The 19,236-nt window shown below is 53.2% G+C and overlaps 1 protein-coding gene across 2 annotated transcripts in view; it reads left to right on the top strand.

Annotated features, from left to right (window-relative positions):
- The first annotated feature begins 1,003 nt into the window (after nucleotides 1-1,003).
- The window catches only part of LMO1 (LIM domain only 1), a 41,421-nt gene continuing 23,188 nt past the window's right edge, over nucleotides 1,004-19,236 (top strand). The window contains exons 1-2 of one of the 2 annotated variants that reach the window (XM_081063374.1): nucleotides 1,007-1,499; nucleotides 5,995-6,253. In XM_081063374.1, the coding sequence (XP_080919500.1) occupies nucleotides 6,229-6,253 (25 nt within the window). In that variant the 5' untranslated portion in view covers nucleotides 1,007-1,499; nucleotides 5,995-6,228. Of the gene's footprint in view, nucleotides 1,500-5,994; nucleotides 6,254-19,236 lie in introns of both variants that reach the window. The other variant, XM_081063375.1, reaches the window with a different exon arrangement.

The following is a 19,236-nucleotide window of genomic DNA, read 5'->3' on the forward strand; positions in this document are numbered from 1 at the left end:
TCTTCAATACCTCTGTGCACATTGAGAACAGGAACAATGCTGGTCTTTAGAAAGCAGAAACCTAATTTGGGGGAATCAATTACCCTCTGTGTCCCTGCTTCTGTGGGCTCTCTCACTCCTCTCTCTCAATAGAGATTTCCTGGGAGGTAAAATGTGGAGAAGTTGGTCAACCATAGGCACACCCTCTGTTCAGCCTTGCAGACAAGGACGCGCAGAACTAGGTACAGGATGGATGGAATTGGGCTGGGGTGTGACTGAGTGTCCTGCACTTGTGGAAATGTGGGTGGGGGCTGAGATGCAAGGATTTGGGATAAAAGTGGAGTGGAAAAAATATTTGGATGGGCAGTGAGAGGGCCAAGGAAGGGGGTAATGGGAACCTGGGGTTTATAACTGGGGGAGAAGGAGCACAGCCCGGCCAGCGCCCACACGAGTGAGGGCGAAAGGAAGACCCTGTGCCTGGTTCCAGCATCACCCACCCACCTCCTCTTGGTCCTCCTGGGTTTCTCTTCTATAGTCTGCACTTTCCCCCGTGGTTTGAGCGTTCAGCCGGCAATGGCAGGGCAATCATGAAGAAAGAAGGAGGGTGGGGGCGCCTGCCAGAGTAGCCCAGAAGTCACATTCACAAAGTCACACACAGAAGCCCTCACACAATCTCATACATTCCTGTGCTGGGTCTCAAACTCTGGCCCACACCCCGAGCCCCAGAGCCACACCCAACCCGATGCACACATAGTCTCCCCCTCACGGTCACACGCACGGAGTACCACACTCACAACGACAGGGTCACAGGTTCAGAACGACACCCCCAAACTCCCACCCGCAATGGCACACATTCCGCCACCCCCTGTCTCTTCTTCAGCTCACATACACAGCCCTAACTCTGGCATGCGGACACACACACACACACACACACACACACACACACACGCACGCACACACTCTGGCTGTGCTTTTGTGTTTTGTCAGAATTAATGAGAAAAGTTCCCGTGCCCTGCGGGTAATTAGTGTCCTTGGAGTTAAATAAGCTAATGGCGGGCACCTCTGGCCCAAGCAATTATGTTTGTGTATTGAATAATTGATTCAAAGGGGGGAAGGGCCGCTAATCAGATCTGAGCATAATGAATTGATTTAATTAACAGGGGAATCTGAGGGGCCCTGGGAAACGCTGGCTTCCCTCGGCTGCGGAGAGCGCGGCGGGCGTGGAGAGAGGACGGGCGTGAGCTCGGTCTCGGCCCGCTCGGGCAGCGGCTCTCGCGCCGCTCCCGCGGTACCCGCCCGGCCGACGCGCCCCCGCCCTCCTGCCCTCCCTGCCCGCGGGCTGAGCTCGCGGCGCCTGTCCGCCCGCCCCCATCCGCCGCTCGCGGGGCGCGGAGCCCGCGCGGGGCCGGCACAAGCAGCGCAAGCGGGCGGCGCCGGAGTCCGACCCGCGCGTCCTCCTTGTCCTCGGCGGGTGCCGGGCTGGAGCCGCCGGGGGACCATGGTGTTGGACCAGGAGGACGGTAGGTGCCCGGGAACGTGCGGGGCGTGGGGCGCAGGGAGGGGCAGCGGCGGCGCGGGCCCAGCCGAGGCCACCCCGCTCGCGGCGGCAGCGCCCCCTGCGCGGGCCCCGGCGCCTCCGGCGGGTGAGCCGCTGAGCTGCTTCCCGGAAGCGGCGGCGGGATGTGCGCGCGAGTGTCTGTGGCGGGGGTGCCAGGCTCAGCCCCCGAGGGTCCTCAGGGGGGTTAGGAAGTCCCACGGGCCACCTGGAGCCCGCTAGCCCCGGACGCTCCAGCCAGGAACTTTCTCACTGGCTCTTGCTGCCTTGCAGGCATGGGGAGTGCCCCTCCGACCCGCGCCGCGGGCTTCACCGCAGTGCTGACTACCCTCCCCCTCTGAGCCGCCCCCTCCACCGTGCTCCTGGGTGTCTGCACGCCCGCCTCCCCTCTGCACCCGACTGGGAAATGGCTCCCCCAGGGGGATGCCCAGAGAACCTGGGGGTGAGAGTGCAGTCAAACCAGCACAGTCCTGGGGTCCCTCAGGTCTGGAACTTAATAGCTGCGGGATGGGTGACACTGCTTCACCCTGGCAGGGCTGGGGAGGGCGCTCACCATCAGTTCCCCCAGCCTAGCGGGTCTGGAAGTGCCCCGCTGGCTAGGGTAGATAAGGTGGGCCATACATCCAAATCGGGGGCGGATTTACCTTGAAGCTAATGAAGTTTAATCTTCAGTCCTTCAGTGGTAACCCTGTGTTACTTTTCTTAAAGAGCCCCCACCCCAAATTGAATAAGTAAATTGGATCCAGCCCTGGGCCCAACTCACACCCTTCCCATTCTAACTACCAGTCTCTCAGGCGACCTCACAGCCCTGCTGGTCCATAAACCATCCTCAGGGGCAAGAGCAGTTCCTTACTGCCTGGGAGAGGAAGCCTGAGGAAGGCTGGGAAATTTGGGGTTGGGAGATAGCTGCCAGGCTGTAGGGCAAGGTCTAACTGCCTGGTCTTTCTCTCTGGCTCCACTAGTCCCTTGTCCGACGCTACCATGTCCCTCTGTGGTGATCTACTGTTCTGGTTTGCTCAGGACGGTCCTGGTTTTAGCACTGAAAGCCTTGCATCCTGGGAAACTGTTCATTTCGGGGCAAACTGAGACAGTCGGTCCAGTTTTCATCCACAACCTTCTCAGACCTGTTGTTTAGGGGTGGCTTGGCCTTCAACAAGGAGGGTGGGGGAGACTTGTTTTCTAGGGTGTGGGTTCGGCCTAGGCCTCCACAAGGCCTAATGTACTATAACTGCAATTCCTAGGAGGCCTGTCCATGGCTTCCAGAAACCAAAGGAGGAAAAGTATGCCGACTGCATTTCTCCACTCTAGCTGGTTGCAAATTCCTGTGCATGGGCTGCTTTTGTGTGAGTAGGGGGCAGGGCAGGGCATCTGAATTTGGCCAGCAAGCATTCTGATGGTAGTGCAAAGTCTGTAGGTTCACTCTGTCCTGTCAACTCTGGAGGCCACAGGGAAGGGGCCCTTGTCACTTTGAATACCTCTGCGAGCAGGACCTGTGAGACCAGCTTGTAACCCCATCTTGGAGACAGCTGCACAGTGTTGGGAGCAGGGCCCTCAGGCAGAGGCACTTCTGACAGCCTCCACTGAAGAGTTCTGGAATATCTGGTCTGCCCAGGCCCTCAGGCACCAAGTCTCCCCCGCCCCCTTCCCAAACCCAATGCAGGAACCCTTCCTCAGGACTTTCCTTCCAGGTGCAGTGACAAACTGCTAGGACCTGCCCCAAACTTTGTAAGGCAGCCAGTAGCTCCCTCTTTCTCCTCACCATAACCTTGGGGGCTGATCAAGTGGCCTGCCTCTGCTGTCCCCAGAGGCATTTCAAGGGCATTTTGGAGCACTTTTGGCAGTGTGAAGTGAGAGTACGTGCTCTTTACCTGTGGAATGTGTCAGGTGCAAGCTATCTCCCCCAAGCCCCAGGGATCTGAGCATTCCATCCTGGTGTTGTGGGCGTGGCCCTGGACCTGGAGGTGCTTGGGTGGGGGTGAGCGTGAGCATGGGAGTTACCTGCCTGCTCAGCAGTTACCCATGAACTGAGAGGGAGGCCACTGGATGAGTGAGGTTCACATCTGGCTCTGCCAACCCAGCAGGACCCTTCCTGGCTGGGAGTTCCGGTCACCCAAGCCCTCTAAGACTTAGCTCTGTAAACCAGAAGACCTCTGTGGAGGCTCTTTAGATCAGCATGGGAGCTCAATGCTCACAATTGGGAGTGCGGAGAGAGCCACCTGTGGGCACAAGCAGCCCTTCACACTCAGTACCAATCCCCTGCTGACATACCCAGCCTGCTGCCATAGCCCGTTGCTCAGCGCCCCAGGCCTACTCCAGTCCCTGGGTTGGGACACAGGGCTCCTGACTTCCCAAAGGGATGCTGGCTGTGTGGCTGCCAATTGGGTACTTTGGCAGCTGGGGGAGCTGGTGTTGGGACAGAGTCCCAAGCACAGCACATGGACAAGAGAGTGGGAAAGTGGCCCCAGCTAGTGGCCCCTGGTTTGTGGGTCAGGGCCAGATCCTGACAGTGAGGAGAAGCAGCCCGGGAGGTCAGGAGTAAAGCTGCAGCTCTTGTGGAGTGAATGTCTCCTGGTTGCAGAGGTGTCTACGGCAAGAAGCTGCCCTTTGCTAGGCTGTCAGGCCCATTGCTTGTTACACTGGCCCCCAGCTCAGGCTGGGGTGAGGGGCTGACACTAAATGGGCCAGTGGCAGCAGTGCCAAAGCCTCCCTTACACCCTCAAGGTACAGCTCTGGTTGCAGTGGCAGGGGAGAGATCAAGCTCACAGTCCTAAGGGACGGTCAGGCTGAGCAAAATGATATATTTAACATCAAATATACTCAAGGACTATTAGGATTAAGTATTCAAGATGAAGGGGAAAGCGAAACCCTCTGAGCTGCAGTCGAGGCATCTCATTAGAAGCAGCCTCTCTCCTGTTTTCTCAAAGCCAGACTTCCCTGCCTAGAATAGAGGAAGATGGACTGCAGCACTGCTCCAGCTCCCCCACTCTCCACCACTGTCAAGTACTCTGCATTGGGCCTCTCAGGGCTTACGGGGCATGGCCTGGCCTCCAGGTCTCCTTTGTACCCAATAAACCCCCTCATTGTCCAGGGTGCCACAGTTTACAAAGCACATTCACATACATTATCTCATCTGATCCCCATAGCAAACTTGGAGATAAAAGAGCAGGTGTCCCACTTTACCAACAGGGAAGCTGAGGCCCAGAGAGAGAAAATGACTTGCTAAGGTCCGCCTTAGCAATAGGCAGAGACAATGAAATACCAAACTGGCGGCCCTTTGCCCTCCAGGGACTCGTGTCCTTCTTGCCTGGATCCAGTCCTCAGAAGTGACTGCTGGAATTGAGCTTCCGACACATCTGTCTGGAGCCCTCCTTGGGCTGGAGAAAAGCTATTAAGATTTCCATGCCATCCTGGAGCTCTGTACTTCCAAGAAAGAAAGAAAAAAAGCTCTTGATTATTAAGAGTGGCCTTCCTGGAGTAGGCACCCTGGGCAACAGCTCCAGGGTTCTGGGGAGAAGTAGGGTTCAGGAGGAGAGGAGCTGGACACTGTCTCCCTTCCTGCCTCCTGAGTAACAGACCAAGAATTGTCAATTCTGTAATAGCAAGAACCTTCGCTTTATTCACTGCTGTATCCCCAGTGCCTTAGAATAAGTGCTTGGAGCATAATACATGCTCAATAAATACTTGTGGGTTGAGGAATGAGAAGGCCAAGCTGTGTTTACCCAGGGAGAAGTTGAGACAGGATCTTGCTCTCCATGGGATCAGGGTGCTTTGTGGGGACTGCTAGGGTAAAGGTGGTCCTGTGAGACTCAGATGTTGAGAGAGTTTGTTTCCTGCAGAAGGTTAACTTTGCCTAACAATCCAGGAAACAACCAGAAACCCCAGGGGCACAGCAGGTAGGAAGGAAGGGTAGGAGGTCAGAGAAAGAATGCTTGGGTGGGAGGGGAGCAGAAATCCAGGCTGGGAGGCTGGGAGTGACAACACTGGTGGTGCACCCTTCAAATCTCAGAGATGAAGACCCTGGGTCCTGAGCGGAGCCCTGCGCCGAGCTGGGGCCGAGCGGCCTCCAGGTGGCGCTGCGGAGCCGGGCCACCGCGCGTCTCCACTCCCCATTAACCCGGGAAGGAGGGGGGCCTTGGGAAATGTGTGCATTTATTCAGTAGCAGGAGTGCAAACCTCATACGTTGAGGGAGAAAGGCAGCGGGAGACGGCCGCCGAGATTCCCCCATCTCTTTGAATATAATTTTAGATTGAGATTCAGATTAAATCCGAGGTGAAAACACTTTATGAGGCTGAAAGCTGTGTCGTTGCCAGAGCCAGGGTTATGAGCTATCAAACGCAATTACATTAAGACAGATTATACTGGGCAAATTGAGCCATTTAGAAGGTGAGAATCAAAGAAACGGCTCTGATCCTCTCTTTCCCCTTCTCTCCCTCTCTCCTCCTCTCTCTCTAAATTGCAGTTCATAGTTCCTTGCAATTCTGAGGCACAAAAGTAGGTGAGACTGCTTTTGTATCTGCGAAGTGCTTCACTCCTGAATGTAATTCTAGCTGAGTGCAATCTAGGTTAAGAGCTGGACAAGCGGGTAATTAGAGCCCGCTTGCTGCCGGAGGACCGGCAGCCCCACCGAAGCGCGCCCGGATTCGGCTCCCTTCTCCCGGCCGAGCCGAGCTCCGCTGGACACGGAGCGCCCGAGATGATGGTGCTGGACAAGGAGGACGGTAGGTGGCGGGCGGGGGTCCCGACGCCCTGCACCCCGGGGCCCCTCGCCACGGTGCGCGGAAACACGCGGGGACACGGGCGCGCACCTGCTGGGCTGGGCTGGGATTGCCAGGAGGGAGGCAGGCAGGCTGGGGGGCTGGGGCCGAGGGACGGGTCCGCGGAGCTTGGAGGAGGGAGGTGAGTGAGTCCCGGGCTGCGTGCACCCCGGGCCCCGGAGGCGGGCAGGCGCGCTACACGCCCGGGTGGTGCTCTGCGGGCCGCAGGGAGGCTCGGCCCCCCTCCCATCTCCGCGCAACGGCCGTTCGCGCAGAGCCTTTCGGCTTTGCGGCCGCTCCTCTCACCGCAGCCATCACCCTCGCGCCGCCGCGTAACCCGAGAGGCGCCGAGCGCCGGGGCAAATCGGTGGCTTCGGGAGAATCGGACTCCAGGGCTTTGCGGCGAGCTGCGCGCGGGAAGACGGCGCCCGCCCTGCGGTGCCCGGCCGGCAAAGGAAAGGCCGGCTGGACGCTCGGGGAGACAGCCGCCCGCGAATATGACTCGGTGACAACGAGAGCTACCTTCTGCGCTGGCCCACTATCTTTCTGTCTCCTGAGAGCGGAGGCAGGAGTTTGGCCCAGAGGAAAAAGTGTCCCGCCACGGGCCAGTAGCACTCATGCAGGAGCGGCCCAGGAGAGTAGCATGGATCTGCCGTGGTGAGGAGCCTCAGGGCACCTTAAAGGTCAGAACCGAGGGGCCCATTTGCTGGAGGCCACTAGCAGGTGGTGCCACGTACCCAAAGCCTTCCTGATTGGGAATGCCCTGCAATAAGTGCCCGGGTGTGCACAGGAGAGGTGGAGAACCCAGCCGCCTTGAAAGTAAAACCAAGTGGTGCCCAGTGACCCAAGCACACCCCCAGGGTCAGGAGAATGGTGGTTCCCTGGCTCTCCTGCCTTGTAAGTGAGAGTTGTTCTGTTTGTTAGTGGAGGGAGATGTGTATGTAATTGTCGGTGCCCATGCTGCCACCTGCCTTCTACTAGTAAGGAACTGAGAAGGTGGGCTTTCTGTGTCAGTGGTAATCCTCTTACAGTGATTGTGGTGGCCATCCTCTGTCCTTCTAATGAGTCTCTGCTGGGCTTGGGCCCTGTGCCCACCAGGGCAGCCATGCTATTTACATGGTCATTGGGTGAAAATTTGAGATTAAGTGACTTGCTCAAGGTCACACCGGATGGTCACTTTGCTGGTACCATGTGCTGATGTCCCTGGTCTCCCCATGACCTTCTGAAACCTCCAGCCGGGAAGGGCATTTAAAGTGTCTGGCCTGAGGGTAGTGTGTGGGGGACCCCTGTGGCTGGTAAACCCATGAAGGCAGTTTCTCCATATGTGTATAGTAAGAGAGGGAGAGAAACTAAATGCTTCTGGCCAAAAGAATCCACTTGCCAGGGTCTAGTTGGGGTGTGACATCCATCTTCAATATACCCTTCTCTTTTCAGGGACCCTTCCCCTGGAGCCCTGTGTGGGCCATCAGAAGTCTGGGCTAGTGCAGTTGTGTATAGAATGAAAAGGAAAAGAAGGGGTCTTGGCTCAGGCCAGATAGGGAGGAAGGAGGTCTTGATTTAGCTCCTTTCATCACTAACTCCCTGTGTTATCTCAGACCAGTCATGTACATCTCTAGACTTCACTTTCCCTCTTGGTAAAATGAGGGGCTTGGAGAATCCAGTGCAGAGGGTCCTGCCTTGGTATCTGGGGCCACTCTTACTATGGGGAGCCTGTGGAAATTAGGGTATGTCTTTAGCTGCAGTTATTTGGCCCAAGTCAGAAATCCAAAAGACCCAGGCCCATACATGGGAGGCCTCAGGCAGGGAGATTGGTCTTATGCCAACAAGATGACCCCACCACCTCAACCCTAGGTCTTGGAGCTCTGTCCCAGCACCCCAGAGTGCCTTCAGCTCTCAGATACTAAAGGTTTTCAGATGAGTCCTGAGCGGAAGGGCTCTCTGGAGGTCATTTTAGCCAGTCTCCTGCCTCCAGCCCCAGTGCACCTCAGCCACCCCAGGCATGCGTGTTTCCCCGAATCTCCACCAGACTTATGGCAGAGAGCACATGATGCCCCTCAGTCACCCACCTTGTGCAATCTAAACAGTATGGTGCCCACTCTGGTTGATACTTCTGGGCTCTGGGGCCCATTACAGCACAAGGAAGGCAGACAACTGGAGCCCTGGGAGCCACTGGATTCTTGTGGCCAGAGCTGTCCTCCAAAAGTAACCTTTCTGCTCATAAATCCATCCTCCACTCCCCGTTAGAGCCTGGCTTCTCCTGGTTCCAGGAAACCTTGAAGTTGGCACCTTTAATTGGGGGAGGGAGAAAGGCTCTGGATCCACTCACCTGCCCCTCTAAACCCGCTGCCAAATTTCTTCCCAGCACATAAACCCTCTCAGCAGGTGGCCATCTGGGCTGGGTGGCAGCATTGGTCCCTAGGGCCCCCAAGGAGTGTGTTCCAAGGGCCTGAAGCCTTGCACCCTTTGTCTGGCTACAACAGGGACTTAGGGATCTTATTAACCACCCTCAATGCCTTTTCCCCACCTGACAGCATCTTGTTGGAAAAGGCCGGGGCTCCTCTGGTTGAAGTTGGGTCTGCCAGCTGCCACGGACCAAAGCTCTTGCTCTGCTGGGCTGCTGGGCTTTTATGTTGCACTTCTGAAAGATAATAAAATATCAATCGCTTTGCCGTAGCAACGGGTTTAAGAGACTTTCTGAAGTATTGAATCGTCAGAAAAAAAATTTTTTTTTTTTTGCTTTTAAGCACAGTGCATTATTAATAAAGTAATCCATTAGGTCGAGCAGTGAAGGGCCACCACAGAGAGGAAAGATCTGTTTTGCAAATGGTTAAACTTCACGTTTTAAGATTAATTGCTTTCATTTGGATGCTTACTCTTAGCCTAGCCATTTCTACTTTACTGGAACTCAGGCTTTGGGCTTTCTAAATGCCATCGGGCCTGCCTGTCAGCAAAGGGAGCCCAGCTCCAACTTTCCCGGAGAAACAGCCCTTCTTCCTCTGGCACCTGCACTTGGACTGGCACCAAGCTGGCCTTTCTGGGGAGGCTTGCAGTCCCAGGGGAACAAAGAGAGCCAAGTTAGCCCTCAAGCTATTGGATAAGAGGTCTTTGAGTAGGGGGCGAAAGCAGAGGGTCCAAGTGACCCCAAGAATAGTGAGAGCCTTGGATTGCGGGGGACTGAACAGGGAGGATGCTAAGTATACCCCCTTGGGATGCTGGGGTCCCCAGGTACATGCTAGAGAAGGGTGGTTCTGGGTATAAGCTGCCTCTGCATAGGCCCAGCAGGAAGACTGGGGTGGCCACAGGGAGCAGCAGGCTGGTTGTGGAACTAAACACCAGACATGATTTCCTAGAGCATTTTTAATAAGTAAAAATGCCTAAGGAGAGTGGAGCTGGCCTGAGGAGGACCAGACAGAGAGTCTTCAATTGTTAATGACCTCTATGAGCAGGGCCTCCACAGCTGACTCGGTTGATCCTCCAGGGCAGGCTCTTGGCAACGCTTGGGTGCTGAGCAGCAGGAGCTCCTGGGGCATCCCATCATGCTCTGGACCACAGCGGGTCCAGGGGGCCTTGCCTGGCAGACTGGCCAGGACCTTGCTAGTCTCAGAGTAGAAGCAAGGAGTGGGCCCTGACGCTGTTCTATGGCAGAGACCCCAGCCCGTCGACAGGAAGGTAGAGCCTAGAGGGCACTACTGCCTGCTGAGGTCTGGGAAAGGCCTTGTGAGGCTGGCAGAGTGGGGACCAGGCCTGGCACTCATCCTGTGCTTAGAAGAGGAGGGTCTCCATCTGCATGGACAATGCCAACCCCAGCGGCAGCCACCTCTTCGCTGCTGGGGACAGCGCTTCCCCTTCCTGCCCAAACTCAGCTAGGCAGAGAGTCTGTAAATATGGGTCTCCTCTAGCCCCTCATGGAGCCTTGGGTTAAGAAGCAGGTGCTTCTCTCTGTTCCCTGTCCTGTCATTCATTTGCCCACATGCATCACTAAGCGGGACAGGGAAACAACATAAATTGGTTTGTCGTCCGGAATCTATGTCTCACTAATGTACCCAGATTAACTCAACTGTAAATTGTCTCCTTGGATGGCGGTGTCTTGCTAAAAGTTTCCCATATGATTCATGATTTGGATTGCTTTTAACGGCTATTGGCTAAGCAAGCCAGTGACTGTACAAGGTGATGCAATTGGCATTAGCGAGGGGAGGCACGGGAGCGTGTAATGCAGTCAATACTGCATTAACTACTGATGCCCAATTACAGGGAGTGGGAGAGAGCCTTTCAGGAGCATTAGGACTGGGGGAAGCTGAGATCACTGGCCTCCGTTTGCCTAAAAGCTTCACCCTTTGCATGCCGGTTGGGCTCGGTGCTGGCTTGGCCACTCACTCGGCCTCTGTGGCTGCGAGAGCTGCCTTTCTCTTTTGTTGTCTTTCCCTCTGCACATGTCCCACAAAGATGCTTTTAGCACGTGGAAATGTGCATTTTCCTGGAGCCAGAACCTGTTTCTCATTCCTCCAGAGAATGGATTCCCCACTCCACTGTATGTCCCAGAGTCACACCAGGCGGCTGCCCCACCTGCTTCCATTTAAGGAGCCTCTCAGCAGGCCTGATGTGTGAGCCGGACCAAGAGAAGGTCTATTTTGGTCTCTCTCCTTTGGACCAGATGGATGATTTCCAGCCAGCATTGGCGGTCGACCCTCTGTGGTCATGGGTAAAGGAGACATGAGGTTCAGGCTTGGTGCAGCTGAGCTGCTGGCTCAAGGCTGTGGGGTTGGGAAGTGGCCGTGGGTGGACGGGCTGGGCCTTCTTTGAGCAGAAGGCAGAGCTGTGGTGGTGCAGCTAGGGGAGGCTGATGGGGGAGTGACCCAAGCCATGCTGGGGTCCGTAGCAGATGTGGACCCCTTTAGAGCTGCGTCCCATCCAGGGCAGAGCTGCCCCCAAGTAGCCAGAAGACCAAGGATGTTTCTCAGATCCATCTCTAGGGGCCAGCGGGCCTCCCAGGAACTCCTGTTCGGGGGTGTTAAGATTGGAAGGAGTTAGGGGAGAAAGTAGAGAAAGGGGCATGGGTACCCCAGTGTGCCACGTACCATTGGACTAGCTGCCACCTCTACCATCCTGCTAAACTATGCAGGTCCAGTATGTCCAAAAATTTGTGTTCCATGCCCACCCAATGTTGAGGTTGCTTTGCTGCTATACTTTCTCATCTCTACAATGAGAACTACCACACCTAACTAGCTGGATTGTTATCAGGATTAAATGAGATAATGCCCACGTACACACTTGATAAACCAGGAAGTCTCATGCCTGTGTGAGGGGACATTGCTCTCCGCACAGCTACAGTGTGATCTGTAGTCGTCCTGTGTCCAGTTTGGTGCCTTGTTCACTTCTGGGCACTGGACCAGCACCCTCCACCGTGCAGTTGGTTTATCTATCACGGCCTCCAATCACTGCTGTCCAGGAGGCAGGCTGGTTTCAGTACTCACCACTGTGCAGATTTCCACGGTGGTTAGCATTGTGGGAAGAAGCCTCCAACATTACTCTTTGCAAGCCCCCCCGTTTATAGGGGAACCGTGGAGGCACAAAGGAGGCAAGCGAGTTGCCCAGAGTTATGTAGGGAGTACAGAGCTTCGGCATCTTTCTGGCTTCTCTGCCCAGCTTCCATGCCCTCTCCCCTGGCTCTGAGGCATGACGGCTGATAGAAAGCTCTGATGAGCGGGAACATCAGCTGGACTGGTGGCATGTGCCTGGGTGTCCCAGTCGTGGTCCCAACCAGCCTGCTTGCAGCCCAGTGGTTGTGGTTCTGTCCTCACGGCGCATGTTGATGAATACTAACCTGGCTTGGGCCTTCATGGGCTGGAGAAGCCCCAGAGGTGCTTATGGCATGTAGTCTATCCTGCCTGCCCACCCTGCCTGGAGTTGAAGGGCATTGACGCATACAGGACATTCTTCTACCCTCAGGCTTCCCTCTGTGGTGTTGCTACAGTGAGTTTTCCTGGCAGGCCTGTACTCAAGATAGGACACCAGGGGAGTCAACTTGTACCGGCTCATAAGGGCTGAGTTTGCAATTTCTTCCAACTCTGAGTTCAGTGACATCACGTTGGTAGCTTAAAATCAGCCGTGATGGGAGTGTTAACACCATGGAAACTGGCAGATACCACAAATTAAGGCTGTTTTCCCGGAGAGCAAGTTGTTAGGTATTTACCAGCGCACCCCTGGATTGCGTTCATCTGGGACTCTGGACGCACCTCTTTCTGCTCGGTCACCACCATTCTCCTGTCACACCTACCGTCTTTCTCGTGGTGCTCATTGCAACCAGATGACCCAACTTCTGCTACCCTGGCATTCTGCCTCAAACCTGCTGCCATGCTAAGCTGTGCAGGTCTAATATGTCCACTCTGGTTTTGTGATCCATGCAGATCCAGCCTTTACCTCTGTAGCCTTGCTTGTGTCCTGCCCCCACCCCCCCCCACACACACACACCTTGCCTGGTGCCCTTTCCTCTTTGGTTGGCTTTGCAGGAGTCTACAGGTGGCCAAAGTCTCATATAGACCAGTCTAGCCCATACTCCGAGTCATATCCACCCAAATGAGCAACAAGCTCATCTCTCATTGGTTGGAGTATGTCTTTTTGCGTTCTGTCCAAAGTGAGAGCCCATAGTAGCTGGCACACTGGGGCAAATTAAAAGCAGATGGTGTGAGGGGAGTAAGCAGGCTCGTCCAGGCAGCCGGGGGCAGATTAGGTCCCCAGCTCCTACTTCTTGCCATTTCCTAACTGGGCTTCCTTGAGTGGCCTCCTGTCTTCAGGTGTAGCCTGCTGGCATGATTCAGGAGCCCTGGATTGTAGTCCCAGCTGACTGCTGTGTGACATCAGACAACGTACTGGGCCTCGGTTTTCACATCTCCACAATGGGAGCTACCCCTGACTGGCACCCAGTGTCCATGTACACCCTTGATAAGCCAGGAAGCCTCATGCCTGTGTGAAGTGACGTTGCGTCTCTGCACAGTTACGGTTTGATATCTTTGGCTCTCAGTCTTCAGGGATCATAAAAAACAATAGCTCTCGTTTTATTGAGCCCTTACTTAAAAGTGAGGTATTGTGCTATGCAGGTTTATCAGTTAGGTATTGATGCGTAACCGGCCACCCAAAACTCAGAGACTCAGACAACAAGCATCTATTTAGCTCTTGAATCTGTGTGTCAGTGATTTAGGGTGAACTTGGCCAAGTAGTGTTTTGGGTGTCATGCCTGGCAGATGGCTGATCAACTGCATACAGGGGGTGACAAGATTGCATGTCCCTAATCACCCAGCAGTCTCTTCTAGTTTATTCACATGGTGGAGACAGGTCTAGGGAGAGAGAGTGAACATGCACGAGGCTTCTTGAGGCCTAGGTTTGGCTCTGGGATGTCGCTTTTGCCACATTCTTTTGGCAAAAAAAAAAAAAAAAGAAAGAAAGAGAGAGAGAGAGAGAGAGAGAGAGAGAGAGAGAGAGAGAGAGAGAGAGAGAGAGAAGAAAGAAAGAAAGAAAGAAAGAAAGAAAGAAAGAAAGAAAGAAAGAAAGAAAAAAAATCACAAGGCCAACCTCAGTTTAAGGGATGGAGAAACAGATTCTACCCTTGAAGGGGGGAGGTGAAAAGTTGCATTACAAAGGGTAGAGAATTGGGGCCATTTCTGTACTCAATTTACCAAAGCATCTTTCATGTGTGGTCTCACTTAATACCCTTAACCACCTTAGGAAAAAGCTACTATTATGATCTTTATTTTACAAATGAGAAAACTGCTGTCTAAAGGGCTGTGTAATTGGTCTCAGGTCCCACAGCTCGCAAATCCAGAGTTGGGCTGTGAACCTATGCCATCTGACTATAGAGTGTGCTCTCTTCTGCACCCTGCTGGCTCCTTGTTTAGACTTGGGGATGGGGGAGAAGGACACTCAGGAAGAATTCACAGGACAGAGGGTAGAGTCCGCAAGAGGATGATGGGTGGATGGTGGCGGACGCTTGCCGTTGGGTTTGTCAGGGGCTGCCATCAGAGACCTGGCCCTTTCCTCCATGGGTAAGCAGAGGGGGGGCCACAAGAAGGTCAGCCCCCACTGCCTTCTCTGGCTTTTCCTCTCTGTCCTGGTAAGGCCACTGGGCAGTTGGCAGGGGTGTGAAACTCTGTGGTTACCAGAGCTGACTTAAAGCTGGGTGTATATGCAGATGCAGGCAGGCAGGACTCAGTTCATTGGTTAGCCCCTCGCCTCAAAATGGGGTGGTAAGTGGGCTGGTGAGAGGCCTGTGTACATTCATAAACCAGCTGATTGAAAAGCAATATTTCAGATAAATACAAGCCAGCGATCTATCAGTGGTTGTAATAAAACCCAGGCTTCAGGCTGTGATTTTATTTTGAAATAATAAGAATTGCTTGATTCTTTTTACTTGAGTTACCATGGTAATTCCGGCATGGAGCAGTGTTATATTGATTTAGAAAGTGGACAGTAATATTTCTTTTGTGTTATTCTGTTTCTAGGCCTTGATTTCTAATTTCCACTTGGAGATTACTTTTATAAATTTCTTAAGTCCTTCCACTTTTTTTCCTCTCACAGTATAATTTTCCTCTCATACGCTGCTATGTTCTGAGCTTATTGGTTTGCTCTTATTTTAAATTAAACTTGCTGGTTTCAAATATTGAAATGACATCTTTGTCTGTGTCTGTACTTTGGTTTAGCAAAATATTACAGTCTGACGCTTTCTGCTTAATAATTTAAGGGAAGCGTTCTGTCGGCCCTCACTGGGTGCTGATAACTTATGACTCAACCAACACAGGCCTTAAACTCCTGACATTTTAATATTGTGTGGCGGGAGCAGCCGCCCCTCCGCTCTGATTCTCAGTGGAGAAAAATCCGAGTGGTACCCCAGAAGGAGTTTTAATAATTCAACTTTGCCGGTTGGCACAATGACTTGATAGAGAGGGGGAGGGAGACCCACTCTTCCCAGATAAGTGGGAGCAGCTCTGGCTTGTGCGGCTAGGGCCCATAGCCAGCACCGACTCCAGCCTGTCTTTCCTCCCCCTCCAAATCTTTGAAAACTCTAATTCCTGACCCCTGGTCACAGATTGTCCAGGAAGGGGGCTACCTATGGGTACTATCAGAATGCGTGAACTCTCCGTTTCTCAGTTTTCCTATGTGTAAAACAAGTGGAACTAGCATGGACTGTGTGAGTCAGACAGACTTGGTTCAAATCCCACCTCTGCCACATCATAATTCTTAATAGTAAATTGTAATGGTAATTCTAACTAGTCGAATGGGTGTGATCGTGACCACCTTCTAGGTCTGTTGATCCTTCAATCAGCAAAGCCCTTGATGTTCTCGTAGGTGATTGGTGCAGTTTCCCTAATCTTCCTAGGCTTTTGGTGAGGAGCAGGGGAGAAAATGGAAGTGGGTGTGCTGTGGAATGCTTGCTCTGCCCCCGATGTGCCTGGGGTTCAGAGCCCTGGGAGAGTTGCTCTGTGAAAAGGTTCCAGGGGTGTGGTGTCAAGAAGAGGTAGGTCAGCTCTGCCCACTTTCCTGGTCTGCCCAGTGGAGAGCAGAGCGCCTAGCTAGGGCAGGCTGGAGAGCAGGCTCTGCCACTGGGCTCCTCTCCTCACAACACTCCACAGTAGGAACAGCATCTCAGCCCCCAGCTGTCCAACAGTTTAGCAAAGACTGGGCTCCAGAGGGAAGCTCACAACCACACGGGTGGCAGGGCAGAGATCTGCCGGCCCAGCCCCTTCTCTCTGACCTGAGGAAAGTCCCTCTTGTCCTGTGGATGTATGCCTGTGAGGCGGTGTATTAGTCATCAGTTGCTCTATAACAAATCACAACTTAACAGCTTAAAACAACACCCGTTTATTATCTCAGAGTTTCCGTGGGTCAGGAGTCTGGGAACAGCTTAGCTCGGTCCTGCTCAGGGTCTCTCAGACCACAATTAAGGTGCTGGCCTGGGCTGCGGTCTCATCTTAAGATGTATCTGGGAATTGAGCTCTCAAGCTCACTCATTTGGTTGTTGGCAGGATTTGGTTCCTCGTGCACTCATGGACGGAGGCCTCCGTTTGTTGCTGACTGTGGATAGGAAACTGCCTCCGTTCCATGCCGCGTGGGCGTCTCCAACATAGCAGCTTGCTTCCTTAAAGCCATTAAGAGAGTGTCTGCTAGCAAGCAAGAAGTCACAGCCTTTTATGAGCTGTGACATATCTAATCACAGATATGACATTCCATCACTTTTGTTGTATTTTCTTTCTTGGGAGCAAGTCACTAGGTCCAGCTCACATTCAAGTAAGTGGAGGAGGGGGATTGCATGGGGCATGAATACCAGGAAACAGAGGATCTTTGGGGACCATCTTAAAAATCGAGAGGTCAGCCTCTGGAATAGCATCTCAGAACCCAGGTGTCCAACAGTTTAGCTGTTCCCAGAGAGCCTGAATCACTAGCCCCATCCCTGGGAGGCCCAGTGCCTCTGCTTCCTATGTCACCTCATGCCAGGGATGCCAGAGCCTGTCATTTAATCTTCATAGCACTCATGATATGCTGGGAGATCAAATACGAGGCCCCATTTTACAGAGGAGTAGGTTGTGCCCAGAGAGGGAAAGATACTTGCCTGGAATAGCCCAGCAAGTTGGTATGTAGCAGACTTCAGATGAGAACCAGGCCTCTGCCTCCCACAAACTTGGGGAGGTGGTCATGAAGACACTCCCAGGTCCTCCCTGGCCCTGGTGGTGAGAGGAGATGTCACTGGTTGTAAACACATACACACAGGGACCAGGGCTGGGGTGGACGATGCTGGATTCCTTTTTTTCACCGATAATAAGTTTGCTGAGGACATTAGGAGCTTGCAAAGCAGCTGTCTGTTACCCCAGGCTCCCTTCTCACTCGGTGGCCATACCCTTAGAGGAGGTGAAGGTGGCCCCTTCCTGAGCCAGCCTCCCTGCAGCTGTTGGACTGAGGGCCTCAACCCCTCACTGACAGTTGCCAGGTATGGTGGAGCCTGAGCAGAGGCCACTTCAGCAGTTCCTTGCACAGGAGCGGGGTTTAAGGAGGCTCTCCAGTGGGCTGAAACACAGGGCTGGGAGCCAGAACTCCTTGAGCCACCGCCTGGCTCTGCCACCAGCTCACAGTGTGTCCCTGGGCAGGCCCCTTCCCCTCTTGGATCTAGGTTTACCCTTACATTTCAAGGGCTGCTGGCTGCTGATGCCTCATACAGGGTACTGTGTATGGAGGCATGACTGTTGCTGGGGATATGGGTGTGGTGAGGCCAAGGCCAGAAGAAAGAAACCACCTGATGAGTTGTTTTGTCTTTCCTTGATTTCCGGGGGTCAACAGAAGTACAGATCCCAGCTGAGAGCATTTTTGGGCACTGGCCCTCTATATGTGGTTTTGCCACATTTGAATCTAGGTGGATGGCCCCATCCCTGGCTGTGTCCAGGCAGAGCCTGACCTAGGAGGCAGAGGGGACCCCTGGAGCAGGCCCAAAGCCTGGAAGCCAGTGAGCAGGAGTCACAGCCTCATGCCTGAGAGGATCCTGGTCAATTACCTCCTTTTATGGTGGGGAAACTAAGGCACCAAGAAACACTTCCCCTCTCAGCTGAGTGTTTCTGAGCTACTTTGAGTAGAAAAGTCTGGGCCCAACAGAGGCTGCATGCAGCTTGCTGTGGAATGTCAGGGCTGCGTCCCAGTCACTCAGAGGCTGTCTCTTGTAGGCAGCTGCTCCCACCTCAGCCAGAAGCTGTTCCCCATCTGCGAAGGCATGTTGGCAGGGGCTAGCCCCCTGGGGCAGCAGTGGGCAGGGCTCCCTTAGGTACCCGGTTCTGACCTGGTACTCAGCCTAAGTGCAGAGTGTGATGTTTTGACCTGCCTTTTTGCTCCAGTGATGTTTTCACACTACTCTTTGATCCTCAGAATGCTTTATCAGATCAGTGCTAAAATATGCTTTATACATGAGACTAACAGCTCATTAGTATTATTTAAAATGCCAAAAAAAAAAGATCCTGGAAAAAATTAAAATTGGTTGTCATAATTAACACAAAGCAAAACTGGCAACAGCTAAGGCTGCACCTGGTAAAATATGTTATTGACTAAAAATTGACAGAAGAATCCAATCTTCCTGATAAAATTTAGATCTGCAGAAAGTGGCTCAGGAAATATTTTCTGGTAGAAATAATTGCCACAAAAGAAATCTCAACAGTGGCAAAAGCTCTGATTTGTAAGATTTATTGTGAGCGAAAAACTGATCGTGAACCAAATCATCGGTTAAAATTTAAAAATAATTGATACCAATGAAAATGATTGCAATAAAATAAAAATGGGGAAGGAAAGAAATGGTTTAACACTAGTGAATAGGAAATTGATCAAGGAATCAAACTGATTTAATGTAGCTATTAAGAACTACTTTCTCGATGAAAAATCATCAGTGTTGGTATAATTTTTATCAAAATATAGGTGTCAGGGGCTAGCCCCTCGTAGTAGATGCTTAGTAAATACTTGTTGAGTGAATAGTGAATGAATGAATGAATTACCAGTTGAAGGAGTCCAAGAGAGGAGCAGAGAGAATCATAAGGATTTCTTTCATCCCAGAGAGAGGACAGATGTACATTTTATTAAGATCATTGGGCTACTCTGGAGCATTTTCCAACACCACCAAGCTGACTCAGAGGTCACCGACTGGGCGTCCTACAGTTTAACCGAATTCTGACACTATCTACCTGGAGTTAACATCAGGTTCCGCAGGTTAAGGGCTCAGTCCCACCAGACTGCCCCCACTTCAGGGGCCTGGCCTCTGCTGTGAGCTGACCCTCAGCGGCATCCGTGTATGACCACGCCTGCCTGGCTGTGCAGGCCTGGACACCTAGCTGGCCCACTCCATCCTGTCTCAGGGCTACACACTGTCCCCCGGGGCCCACATTACCAGGAGCTCTGCCTTTCCTTCCAGGGTAAAGGTTTTGTATTCCGTA

The sequence above is a fragment of the Rhinolophus hipposideros genome, assembly GCF_964194185.1.
Source record: "Rhinolophus hipposideros genome assembly, chromosome: 10".
NCBI lineage: Eukaryota > Metazoa > Chordata > Mammalia > Chiroptera > Rhinolophidae > Rhinolophus > Rhinolophus hipposideros.